The sequence below is a fragment of the Poecilia formosa genome, unplaced genomic scaffold, assembly GCF_000485575.1.
Source record: "Poecilia formosa unplaced genomic scaffold, Poecilia_formosa-5.1.2 Scaffold8, whole genome shotgun sequence".
In the NCBI taxonomy this organism is placed as follows: domain Eukaryota; kingdom Metazoa; phylum Chordata; class Actinopteri; order Cyprinodontiformes; family Poeciliidae; genus Poecilia; species Poecilia formosa.
Genome location: NW_006799947.1, coordinates 1977919 through 1991936, shown reverse-complemented (window position 1 = coordinate 1991936; position 14018 = coordinate 1977919). Strand labels below are relative to the sequence as shown.

At 37.1% G+C, this 14018-nt stretch overlaps 1 protein-coding gene across 9 annotated transcripts; it reads right to left on the bottom strand.

Moving 5' to 3' along the window:
• Positions 1 to 1243: 1243 nt before the first annotated feature.
• On the bottom strand, positions 1244 to 10952 carry LOC103154137 (matrilin-3-like). 9 transcript variants are annotated; one of them, XM_016662237.1, is made up of 12 exons: positions 10568 to 10949; positions 9147 to 9821; positions 7888 to 8007; positions 7111 to 7230; positions 6191 to 6310; positions 5779 to 5898; positions 5500 to 5619; positions 5299 to 5418; positions 5024 to 5143; positions 3967 to 4086; positions 2428 to 2529; positions 1244 to 2269 (listed from the first exon to the last, which is right to left on the bottom strand). In XM_016662237.1, exons 1-12 carry the CDS (start codon positions 10827 to 10829, stop codon positions 2217 to 2219), a joined length of 2052 nt encoding a protein of 683 aa, XP_016517723.1. In that variant the 5' UTR covers positions 10830 to 10949; the 3' UTR covers positions 1244 to 2216. The 9 variants fall into 9 exon arrangements, with proteins under 9 accessions (XP_016517723.1, XP_016517728.1, XP_016517734.1 ...); XM_016662242.1 differs by having other exon boundaries at positions 9246 to 9821; positions 10568 to 10948; XM_016662251.1 differs by lacking the exon at positions 1244 to 2269 and adding an exon at positions 2757 to 2770 and having other exon boundaries at positions 2443 to 2529; positions 10568 to 10952.
• Between the last annotated feature and the right edge of the window lie 3066 nt (positions 10953 to 14018).

The window sequence follows — 14018 nt, the reverse complement described above, 5'->3', positions numbered from 1 at the left end:
TTTAGCATACTTTTCCTATTGATAAAACTACTTCGTTGTTTTTATCTGAGTAAGAAAAATCCTAAAAAATAAGTGATGCCAAATTTCCATTAATTTACATTGCAAAGCCAAATTCTCAACTTTGATTTTTTTTTTGTTTCTTTGTGAGGTGCAACTACAAATTACAGTGTAATTTTGGGGAATTTTATGTGCTACACAAACACAAAGTGGTGCATTGATAAGATAAGTAAGAGGAGAATAAACATGTTTTTCAAAGTTCCTCTTAGTAAATGTAAATTCTTTAAACACCTTTTTATGAAATAGGTGCAAGTCTTTTGTTGTATGCTTCTACCAGTTTTGTGCATCTAAAATGTTGTGCACAAAAGCTTACTCAGAATTAATGGAGAACGTGTGTGAACGCTTTTCAAACCATACCAGTCTCTCACTTAGTTGTCATTTAGGTCTAGACTTTGACCAGGTTATTCTAACGCATAAAATTCACTGGTCGAAACCAGTTCATTATTTCTCAAGCTGTATGTTTGGAGTTGTTTTCCGGCTGGAAGATAAACCTCACCCAAGCCTCATCTTCAGGCTCCAACACTTTTTTTCTCTAGGATTTTCCTGTGTGTCACTGTATCTTCCGATCTGATCAGCTTGCTTGTCGCTGCTTAATGAAGGCATTCCCGTAGTATGAGGCTGCCCCTACCATGTCTTCACATGAGTTGTCTGTCAAACATTGCATTTCTCAGAAGGCCGTCTGGAGCTCCATGTGCCACATAACTTCTGTGTCGCGTAAAGCTGCAAATAATAATTTTTAGAGCTCTTTTATAATTAGGAATTTCTTCTTGCTACTCCTCCATGATAGTTATTTGTAGAGTGCATGGATAGTTCTTGTCCTATCAACAGATTCCACCACTTGAGCCCTATAATTCTGGAGCTCCTCCAAACCAACCACAGAGTTCTTGGATACTTTTCTGATTATTTCCTCGTCAGTCTAGGTGATCATGTCATGTCAGGGTTGCCCTCAAATCATACTCTGTTTTCAGGTGATGGACAGTACAACGTCAATGTTCAAATGTTTAAATATTGTTTTATAACAATCACGCTTCCAGTGACAGTACATTATCTCTGGTCAAACTGCACTGTTACTTTGTCTTGATCCTGTTTGATCACTTGTGTTCTCTAGCAAACCTCTGGAGCCTTCACACATTTATTCTGATATGAAATTACACACCATTTACTGTTAAGTGAAAACCAAAGGCAGTTGATTGCACCTGATTTTATTTTAGGTTATCAGAGGAAAGGGTCACAGTGCATTTTACACTTTTCAGCTTGCCAGCTGTAAGACAATAAAAGCCATGTATTACCATCTTTCCATTTCACTGTTTTGTGTTGGGCTAATAAACAAAATCCCAGTAAAATGCAATGTAATTTATAGTTTGAATCAGCACAATATTGCTTATTTGAAGCAATGTGGCTCTCAAATAACAATACACCTGTCACATAAAACATGTATTCATGAAAATATCCTAACTTTGTTAATGATGTCATCACTTTTGATCAGATAGGAAAGTAGCAATAAGTATCAGCAGTAATATAAAGACTATCTTTTAAAAGAGTCAAGACAGTTGTGTGGAAAACATTGATTCATAAAATGTATTCATTTCTGCAGCCGTTCCCATTACAAAACATGCAAATAACTGTTTTCTATTTCAAAAAGCACCACAATGCATTATTCAAATGTAGACACACAAAGACAGAAAATAAAATAAAATAACTGTTTATAGAAAATACATTCTCAAAAACCTTTAGCTTAACATAATCTCTAATTAAAAGCATTGTTGCCAAGAAAACTGGGCCAAGTCTGAGTCACATTTAAACTCCCTAAACTATTTCACCAGGGAGTTCACCAATTTTTTTGTTTGCTAAATCAAAAAAAAAAAAAAAACTTGACCTGTTTTAAGGAATCAAAGCAAATTATATAACGTTTAATTGGTTTATACAAGAAGACATAAACATAGTCCTGTTGAGTTGTCTTTTTTTTAAATGTGGGCAATTACACCAGAGTTGTCATCAATGTAAGTTTATCAAAAACACAGCACCAGAGCAATTTGTTGTAACATTAAAAACACACTGCAGATTTTCAGACATTAGGAAATTTAAATTTTTACGGAACATGATATTCTGTAACAGTGGAATAAAAGTGCTGAGATTTTTCCTCTAGCTTCTCTTTGTTCTCAATGTTGGAATGTGCCTTCAATGTCGTTTACTTTGTCTGAAAGTTCAGAAAGTGAACAAACAGTCAAGGAAATGTAAATATTTCATGGAAAAAAGTACAAATTTAATGTAAAATATTGTATAATATAAACTGATCTGAAAGATTGTTGTCTTTAAAACCAATCTAAGTTGTAAAATGAAATCTAAATATATGGACTCAGAAAAGGATATTTTTCCTGGTAAGCTCCTGAATGGCTGACTGCACTTTTTTCTGGAATACAATTTGAGCTTCGCACATGCAGGCATCTTCTGAAATTTCACTCCTCATTTCCTCTGAAACAATAAAAACACATGTCTGACAGGGGCAGAAGAAATTTTTGATCGTCGTATGCTGAGTATATGACATAGCAGGTAAAAAATTTATATTGGAATCAGAGATCAATGTTAGATGAAACTGAAAGTGTTATTTCATATAAGGTGGCTCAGTAGTTTAAGACAAAGATTAGTAGTTTTTCTAAAATGTTAAAAAGTGTAACCAATTACAACCTTAATATGCTTACTTAATGAGGTCCACCTTAAAACACACAACATGAAAAGACATCCAGCAACATGTTACTAAAAACATTTTAATAGTTAAACGTTTTCCTACAGAACCCTTGTCTATAAACTGTGCAGAACAATTAAACATACGGTTTTATCAATTTCTGATCTTTATGTAGTTATAAACAAAACACACATTTTAATGTAAAGGTGCAGAAATGAGTTAAACGCAAATAGTTTTGGAGCTATTCCTGCAGGTAAAAAACACAGCTATTGACCCTTTTTGTAATAAAGCCAGTAGTAAATTTTCAACTAATGGATTAATAATAACTGAAATCAAGTACATGGTGCAAAAATGTTAAGACTACAATGAACTGCAAAGTTTCTGTTTGAAGTTAGGTCTTTCTGTAAAACCACCCTGAGCAGTAACTATCTGTAAGGTTTTATCACTCCCTTAGATTGTTGAGTAAGGATTTCTTCTTTTCTTCAACATTTCTTCAGATTTTTTAGATTTGCAGACCTTCGTTTATGTACAACTCCCTCAAAAAGGGCACATGTTGCTATTTTATAGCACAAACAAGTGTCTATGTTACCTTCAGAGGTTATAAAAATGCAAACATTAAATTTGACTTTGTAATCTGACACCTTAATATTGGACCTCTGTCCCTTTTCAACATTCCACCTCCAACAGGTCATTGCAACAATGCTTCTGTGAGTAATTGACAGCAATAAGTTTCTGACTCAGTTGTGTATTTCTGCAGATGTCAGTAGGACCTCAGGGAAGGGCCTACTGACTACTTTTTTTTTTAAAGTTACATACTTCACCTTTAACATGATCATTCTAAATAGAATTTGAGATAAAGCTCAGCTCTTTTGTGTAACTTCTTTGAACATTGCAAACCAACAGTAGGGGTTAATTCAGTAAGGTACAAACTCCTTAGTAGATTGTAATGAGTTAATCTTTCCCACAGTTGAATGATGGTCATTAAATTGTTTGGACATGGCCTTGCAGCTCTTCCTTGTATAAATGGGCAGATTTTTTTCCTGCCTTGGAATTGTGTTAACAAAGCCCTATATTGAGAGTCAGGTAAATTTCCATGAACACTCCAACAGTTGTAGGGAAGACCAAGTCAGACTGTTTATTCAGGAAAAGTGTAACTCCAAGAGATCATCTATAACCAAACAACTTGAAGTGTGAGAACGGTGTGCTTTGAACACAGAAAAACTTACGTGAACATGTTTTCTGGTCTGAATTTAGTATGTATCCTACTCGACACTTGCAGTTGTAAGAAACACCATTGTTGATGCAGATATGCTGGCAGTCGTGTCCCTGAATACATGCATCCAAACCTGAAGGAAGACACTGAGTGAGTTTACTCTGCCCCCTCCATGGTTTGCTTATCAAATTAATGTTTAGTCTATGACATAACCTGTGAATGTTTGAATCACGTAACTTAAGAGATATAAGAAAGAAAAGTCCCAGAATGTCATATTTCTTAACATCAGACATTCAGACTTTTTGTTTTCTGGTGGTTGTTTTATTCATTTTTCCATTGTAGAAAAAAGGCAGATAGATATAAATGCCAGAAAATCTAAACTGTGGATGGAAAATAATCATCTGATCTACTTATTCATAGCCCATTTATAAGGATCCATAAATTAAGGAAGCTGTTGACCATGCCAGTTTTTATTCTGGCATGGTCACGCTGCATGTTTTGCTGCTTAGGGTTTGTGCTCAACTGCTTTGTAACTTTACTCCTCCAGAAAGGTAGTTTTGTTGTTGTGTTATGACGCTGGGAGCATGAAAATTATTTCACAGAATAGCACTGGCATCTCATTGTGTGAAAGAGTCACGGAAAGAGTTTCATAATACGTTAAACATGCAAACGAGTAAATATTGAGTTGACACAAGTTGCCTCAAAGACAAATTTTGGAAACAGAGAAGAAATCAAATTTCAAAGTCATCTAGGTCCCAGGTTGTCAAACTGGTACACAAGAATCTGCTGGCACAAGGTCTGCTTTTAGTGGTAGGATACATGTTGTCTTAATTTCCAAGTTAAAACAACAAAGCCAGTAACTACAAAAAAGTAACAGTGTAATTTCTCTGCCCTTGCAAACATTTTAGCAACATGTTTATTAAAAGAGGTTAATGCGTCCTAAGTATCTATATAAGTGCCACCATTTTTTTTTATCCCTTTCCACCTTGAAACCTGGAAAATGTACACTTCTGAAATGTTCTACAAAAATCAAGCTGGATTTTAAGTAAAATACAAATAAATTTGCTTACGTGAGCATGTCTTTCTGTCCACGTTGAGCGAATATCCCAGCCGACACTTGCAGACATATGAGCTTCCACTGTTGACACATATATGCTGGCAGTCATGTCCCTGAGAACATGCGTCTGAGCCTGAAAAGAAAAGGAATCAGAGACGCCTGATATCAGAAGTTCTTTTCTTTTGGAGAGCATTTTATGTTGCCATAAAAAGCTGCACATGAAGCAGTCCTGCTGTGACGATTTTCAATTGTTCATATTTTTATGCAGAGTGGAATGTGGATTCTTACGTATGCACGTTTTCCCGTCGGGATTCAAAACATATCCTGTTTTACATTTACATACAAACGAGTCATCGGCTTTGACACAAATGTGTTGGCAGCCATGTTCTCCTGCACATGTACCTGAACCTGAAATGAGAAGCTATTACATCTGTGTGCCTCAGATGAGATGCATTGAACAACTGCTTATCCAGAAAAGAAAAATCTTACGTGAGCATGTTTTTTTATCTGGATTCAACACATATCCTACTTCACATTTGCACATGTATGAAGCGTCACTGTTTACACAGATGTGCTGACAATCATGCCCTTGAGAACATGGATCAGAACCTGAAGAGAAATCACACGTGATCCAACATCTCCAAACACAGTGAGAAAAGCAGTGAGAGGGAGGACAGTTTTCGATATATACCTGACACTAAATGTAAGAATCAATATTCCATCTCACAAATAACTTTTTGAGACAAAAATATCATAGTTTTGTCTTACGTGAGCACGTTTTCTGGTCTGTATTTAACACGTATCCCGCCCGACACTTGCAGACATATGATGCATCACTATTTTCACAAATATGATGGCAATCGTGTCCAAGGGCACAAGGATCAGAACCTGGAAAGACACAAATTTGCATGACAAAATATCTAGTGCTGCAATTAATTCTAGCCTAACAGACAAAGAAATTAAAACAAGCGATGCAAAGCTTTAATGCAACAATAATCAAAAGGAACAGTAGGCGTATTCCAGTTTAATAAGAGGAGCATAACTTTTTTTTTTTGCAATATTTGGGATTTACTCTGTTTTTTTTAAGCATTATCACACAAAAATTCTCTCTCTATATCCCTGTGAAACCTCAGCATGGCCACCAGCAAAGCATACTAAGCGTGGCTGCGAGTTTCCTTACGCGAGCATGTTTTGTTGTCTATATTCAACAAATATTCTTTGCGACACATGCAAACATAAGAATCTCCACTTTTGATGCAAATATGTTGGCTGTTATGTTCTGAAGAACATGCATCCATACCTGCAAAGAAAAACTTCCACATTGACACACAAACAAAAGTCCCCTCTGTACAGCCAAGCTAGAATGCGGTTTTAGAAACAATTTTGTACGTAAATCGATGATACCTAGAAATCTTTTGCCTAAGTTCGAAGGAAAAGGGAGGAAAACAGACAAAAGTGTAATTTACACATATTTTGAGTCTGCATCTAACACACATCCCTCTTAACATTTGCATACGTGATAGTCGCCTTTGCTGAAACACATACAATGGCAGTCATTTATCTAAACCGGAAAAGAGGTGATGTCGTGCCCAAACTGCTGAGTCACTTTGTACGACTGACAAAGTAAGTGGAAAGAAATTTAAACAAGAAAAAAAAGGTGTGCTGAGTCAATACTTTGTAAAGCTAGGCTTTGCTGTAGTTGAATATACTGTGACGTTTACACCAGCTTTGCACATCTAGAAACATTTCTAGATTTTTCTTTGTAAAACAGCATAAGCCCAAAGTAACTTTGGTTTATGTTCATAGTCATGAACATAAACCAAAGTGAAAGTCCATAATCTCAAGTCTTTTGTGACCTCTAACAATGTTTTCTTATTTGATTAAAATGTCAAGTACTCAGTACTATTTAACCTACATAACTAGATATATTGCTGTGCAAACACAACAAAGTAAAGACATGAACGTCTATTGTCAACCATTACTTTAAGGCATTTGCAACAGCAAGTTCCAGTTTTGCATCTGCAAGCTGGCTAATGTGAAGAGACCTTTGACCACCACAGCTGAAACTTATGATCTATTGAAAGAAACCAGTGTTCTTACGTGCACATGTTTTCTTGTCTGTGTTCAACACGTATCCAGTTCTGCACTGGCACACGTACGAGTCACGGCTGTTGACACAAATGTGCTGGCAGTCATGTCCCTGGGTACAAGCATCTGCACCTGAAAAAAAAAGTCATTCACCCATCAGGGTGAGATAGTTGAAGATGATGATACGGATTTATAAAGTTCCACCACCTAACAGTCTGTTTTAACTGTGCTCTGCTAGGCGTTCATATGCAGTAATACGGCTCAAACTAGCAGAGACTTGCTTAGTTTTGTAAGCCAGTATGTAAATGGTTGTCAAGTAAGTTGTTAAACTCTGTCACATTTTTAAACCAAGTACCAATGACTGTCTTTTCTCTGTCACTAGAGCTTCAGCATCTGGAGCTCTGTTTACAGAACTTGAAGAGAACCTGCACACTCACACTGAGCTTTATGCAACCAGTCAGACATATTAGTAATTACAGGTTGCAGGTCTTCTGTAGCCTGTTTGTTTCTTTATGCAAATTCACAACTATATCACCCTGCACATATCTGACAAGTACCATGAGGTGGACAAAGATCAGGAAAGTCATTGTTATGCAAACTTAAAAGAAGAGAACTCAATATAGAACCTTGAAGCACACCAAGATTGCTGTCAGCAACTGTAATTTAATAGAGCACTTTTTTTATTATTTGGATATAATCTTATAGCTAACTAACAAAAGACATGTCTGTACAATATTTAATCTTAAGGTATGCTGAATACTGAGAAATAAGATTTATTTTTATTCTTACGTGAGCATGTTTTCTTGTCTGGATTCAGGATGTAGCCAGGGTGACACTTGCAGATGTACGAGTCACCACTGTTGACACAAATATGCTGACAGTTGTGTCCTTGATCACACGGATCCAAACCTAAAAGGAAACACTTCACTGTCCGATTGGCTTATGCTTACTAAAATCACAGTAAAATCAGTTTTCCTTGTATTATTTGGTTAGTCTGTGAGTATTGAGATAATCTGCCACATGCAGGTAAGGTTGTATGATCTTTGTTATTCAGCTGAAGAGATGTCACATTTATCTTATGTGATTTGAATTTTATGTATTTGTAAGACGTATTTAAGTAGTTCAGTTTCTATAAATTCCAACTACAGCCCATCCATATGTGAACCATGCAGTCAAATAGAAAGTGAATCCAATCACAAAACTTGTCTTCAGTAAGGATTTTACCATTGCTGTAAAACACAAGTTGTTCACACCAAAACCCCCAAATACTCTTTAGGTTCAACTGTATGTTTAACAGGAAGCTTTTTCCAAGGGACCAGTTATTTGCGATGTTTGAGCTAGTGAATGTCATCGTAAGAAATGTATTTAGTATTTAGTCTTCAGCACAGGTCCAAGCTAAGTACATTAGCTTTGATAGAGTATGGTTGCTTAGCTGAGAAATGTGTGTAAAGCATTTTTTTCTTTAAAATATTGTAAAAAGAATCAAATGAAATGTTTTAAACCATAAGGTATGGTTTAAAACTTCTTTAGGAAAGTGGCTGTGTTTAGTCAAGTTCTTCTAAATATAAGAGAACAAAAGAAATTTCCTACTTAAAAAATAATGCCAATAAAAGACTTTTCTGATGCTTTTTTTTAAAGCTCTAATTGCAAAGCAGTTGCCTTTAGTGAGTTCCTGCTTTAGACAACTTTTTAATGGCTTGCAGCACTTATTACAGCAGCAGCAGCACATTTCTGTGAACAGAATAGACAGCATCATATGAAGTTTCCTACATTTTAAAGAATGTGGTCAGAATCTGAATTGTCTCTTCTTTAAGTTGGTTAGTGTGGAACTTATTATTTATGCTTAATGCTTATTGCATTAATACCACTCAGTGTTTTCAGTTGCTGGACGTCTTTTCAGTAGCATGTCCAATTAGTGATAAATTAGTGGTTGTCTTTGTGCTGCACTTAAAATTAAAGAAGAGGACCACTAGCCTTAGAATGAAGATCCTCTCTATGGTGCTGCCCATATGCTCACAGGTGAATAGAATAGGACCGATCTGACATACCGTTGTTCCCTTCACGGACACGCTTATTATCGTCTTTCCTGTCATTTAGGCCTAGTCCGTTATCATCAATATCTGCACTCCCATTATCATCATCCTTACCACACAAAGTTTCCCTAAACTTAGACGTAAGCTTCTCGATCACACCATAGGTCTCCACATAGAAGACATGGTCATCGTGTGGCTGGCTGGCCATAAGTTTCAGGGAAGCCATATCAGCTCTGTCAACTCCCACTGCATAGATTTCAATCCCAGATGCTCTGGCTGTGGCTGACACCTCCTCCACCTTGTCCTGAGGTCTGCCATCGGTCACTATAATAGCCACCTTAGCAATGTTCATGGAAGCGGATCGGGCCCCGGCCTCCTTGGTGAAGGCTTTTTCCATGGCGGTCCTGATGGCCATTCCCGTCATGGTGCCTGAAGCTAAGGGCTCAACTTGGCCGAGTGCCTGCTTCACAGATGATTTGTCAAAAAAAGTGTTGAGGAGGAACTCAATCTTGACTGTGCTCGCATAATTAACGAGGCCGACACGAGTGGCATCTCTGCCGATGACCAGGCTGTCCACCATGTCCTGCAGGAACTCCTTGGCCTTTTTAAATTCAACAGGGCGCACACTGCGTGAACTGTCTATGATGAAAACCAGGTCAATTGGGCGATTTTTGCAGTTAGTTCTTGTTGCTGTAAAGAAAAAAGAACAATTTTATTAGATTCGTTATATGTTCTCTTTTTTTTGTAAGCAGAGAGAAAAAATATTCTTACAAGGAAAAGTTAATTAGGTGTTTTATTAGCTACTTGTATTTTGACATTTGTGTATCATGTCTATATATGTGTTTCATGCGTTATTTGATTGATTTTCTTATTTTATAACATGACAGCACACATGCACTGCATTTGCCATCACTGGCATCCATATGTATTTATGTATTTTTCTTTTTTTATGTATTTATGTATTTTTCTTTTTTTGTTTTATTGCATAAGCCCAATAACAGAGAAAAGACAAACGTTCTAACATTATATTTGATTTTACTGGTTGGTTAATTTTCTTCCAGAAATTATATTGAAAATGTGTTCAGTTTAGCACAAAACAATGAACAAACAGAAAATAAAATCATATATTGTAAGAAAAAATATATATTTTTCACACATTTTTCTGTACCTAGTTCTTATGTTGAGATGTTCAGTACTTGAACTGCTACTGATTGTTGCTGGATAATCTCCAGCAGGCTGCAAGGAGCCAGATGGTGCAGCTTTACGCTGAGATGGCTTGGACCCATGAAACCAAGACTTATTGCGATCAATTTAGCAAATTAAGAAAAGTGTGTGTGTCGGAAGAGAGCTAAATAGTGCTCTCTTCCGCATCCAAGTTTGAGTTAGCTAGCAGTTAAAAATGACCACGGGAAAAAAAAAAAAAGAAAACGCCCAACCTGCGTCATATCTCAGTCCCTCGTGCCTCAGGTAGATGTCGGCATTTTTCCGCGCTCCCCGCTGCAGCGGGACGCTTCTCTCGCCACCCCGCCGGACCTCCTGAAAGCCTTTCTCACTCTGCGCCTCTACAGACTCTAAGTCCGCTGATAGGTCATAGCGCCCTGTAGACACCTGACGGTGCAACCGGGGCTGTGGGAGAGAGCCCTGAGATCCCGCCGCCAGGATACCAAAGACCACCACCTTCCACACTAAAGAAACCATCTCGACTTCGTCCAACTGGCTTACAGCAGGGTGAACTCCTATTTATATCCTGCACGACCACTACCCATAAGGCGTGGAGAGTCGGGGATCCAATCCAGACCCTTTAAGTCGTTAAATGAGGGTCAATCCAATTTATCATAGACTAAAGACGTTCTGAGTTTAAAGCTCCTTAAATATTTTCACTTTCTGAAGTTGATATTGGGGATGATTTTATAAAAATGTTTTTGCATAAATAATATGCAAAAACATATCAACTTCAGAAAGTGAAGCTGATATGTAGAAAGGTGATTCCACATATCATATAACCTGCAACAGGTTATATGCAAAAAACTGTTGGGTTTTTGTATATATAATATGCAAAAACCCAACAGTTTTTTGCCTATTATTTATGCAAAAACTCTTATACCCCAGAGTTAAGTCAAATGCAACCAATTAACATAAAAAGCTCTGTGTGAATGTAAATTTCATAATAAATCCACTGCAAACTTCCAGGGTCTTCATGTAATACCTCAATGGTTAACAGACTGTAAGAGAAAGAGAGAAAAAAGGGACGTGAAGCATACCAGATGGGCCAGTTGTGAAGTTGTGGAGAAGTTTAATGCAGGATTAGGTTTCGAAACAATATCTCAAGCTTTCAACATCTCACAGAACTCTCCGTGAGATTGAAATCTAAGACTTGTCCACCCACCTAAACTGAAGCACGGGGTGGCAGGCCAGGGAGGTAAATGCACGCCAGTAGTGGACAAAAGTTGTCTTAGGATTCAATGGCCTTGAGACAGATGGAGGTTCACCTTTCAGAAAACCAGTGAACTGAAACTAAAATGAAATGGTATAAATCAAATCATACTAATGTGCTGTAATGTTGCAAAAAGACTCCCAACACACTCAATGCGCTTTCATATTTAAAGTGATTAAATATTAAGATGTTTTTAGCCCTAAATTAAGGTTAAAATCAATTTTGAACAGTGATCAAAAACTTGAATTTGTATGAAGCATGCCCTCTCATGGAAATTAGTGTAAACTGCAGCAGGGGTACATTTATTTTTCAGACTGGTTTATGTGCAGAACCACTGTGATGATGACACGCAGTGAGGGTGATAAATCCGTAGAAGGATGATTTGAATTACCTTTCTACTTTAATGTCAGTATCCTGTACTAACAATATCAACAGAAAAGAGTCTGAGAATGCAAATGATCGACAACAGCATAGGCTGTTTTGGATCTTTATTAGAGAAACATTTTCCAGGAACCAGCTGACAAGGAAGGGGACAGAAACCACAGCACACACATCTGATCAAACTGTGTGAGCACCATGTTTCAGTTGAAGCTACTTGTAACTTTTATGTGTGTGTTTCACTCTAGCACTAAAAATACAGATCTGCATGCGTATCTTTATGGGGACGTTATTATTGGAGGTCTTTTTCCCGTTCACAACAATACCAACAGAACAAAAGCTCCTGGTCCAATATCTTGTGAAGAGTAAGTATGCCCTCGACAAAAACTCAATTTACATAGCTAGAAAATGTGTTGTTTATTTCATGCCTTCTTTTGCAGGTTTAGCATCCAAACATTCCTACGTACCCAAGTGATGATCTACTCTATCCAAGAAATAAACCAACGAACGCCGAGACTGCTGCCCAACCTCACCCTTGGATATGACATTTATGATACTTGTGGAGATGTCAGCCTCGCCATTAGAGCAACTTTGCAGCTGCTGAAGGACCAATCAGATCCTCAGAGGTGTCTCATACCTGCATCCATCAATTCCTCCTTGCCCGAACCTGAGACGAAGGTGGTTATTGGAGAGAGATACTCTGAGCTATCCATAGCAGTTGCAAGGGTACTTGCTCTACCATCAGTCACACAGGTTTGTCTCTCGCTTGCAACGCAATAAAATTAGACCATGAAAATTATTCAGATAAGTTCTTCTGTCCTTAGAATTTCATTTAGGATTTATGTAAAGTAAGACTAAAAAACCAACAAGTCTATCAGAAGGAAAAACATAATTTAAAAAGCTGCAACATTCTAGTTGCAAAGTTGTGCACACCCCTGAACTTTGATGAACCTATCTTTTTCTTATCTTCGTTATCTTTGGTTGGAGTCTATCAGCATCCCAGATTTTAACCTATGAATATTATTTGCAATGCCTTGCAAAAGTTCTGAAAAGTAGAAAGATTTAGAAAATTATGTGACAATATTTATGTCATGTTCAAATGCCTCCCTAGGCAACCCTGCAATTCTTTCTGTTCAGTTTATCTCTGAACTCTTGCTTGTTTGTTTCAAAATTATAAGTTTGCGCTTGTGAATTATCTTTGTTGATTTGTAAGTAAGCATTGACCCATTGTAGAACTGAAGAATAATACCCTTTTTCATCTTCAGCTCTCTTACAGTCATCTAAAGATTTTGGGGTAGAAGAGATTGGTAAATAAAGCTGTTCACAATTTCAGTGTCTGTTAGAAAACCAGGCCCGCACCACATGTGGGTATGGCATTCATTTGGTGATGAGTTTGTTTTTTATCCCAAATATACTTTTGTGAACTTATCCTTTAAGCTTGATTGTCTCAGTGTTGGATGGTAAATACAAAGCTGTATATTTTTAGTAACTTCTTCTCAAACAATGTTTGTAGCCAAAGAATAAAAATTTTTATAAGGTAAAAATTAACCTTTTATAGCAGTGTTTCCCAACCCTGGTCCTCAAGGCACACTGTCCTACATGGTTTAGAGGTTTCCCTGCTTTAATGTGCCTGTTTCAGCTGATTGCAGTTCAGCAAACACCTGTTAATCAGTCATCGATTGAAATCAGCTGGACTGAAGCAAGGAAATACCTAAAACATGCAGGGCAGTGTTCCTTGAGGACCAGGGTTGGGAAACACTGTTTTATAGGATGACCGAGATAAATGAGTACGTTTTTTTTTTTTTTTACCAGTGAAAACTCAGACGGTGGTTAAACAAATGATCTTTTAAGGATGCACACACACTTAGATGTTATTCTTTAAATTTTTCCCTCAGACATATTTGCTCTTTTCTTTTTTTAGTTCAACTTTACAGGACATGTTTAAAAAATGTTCGATCATTGATATAAAATTGTATGGATTTTTACTTGTGTGTGTGTGAGAACCTTATCAATCTTTTTTCATTGCATTGCTGCTCTCCACAGATTAGCTATGCTTCAACCAGTGAGGAGCTCAG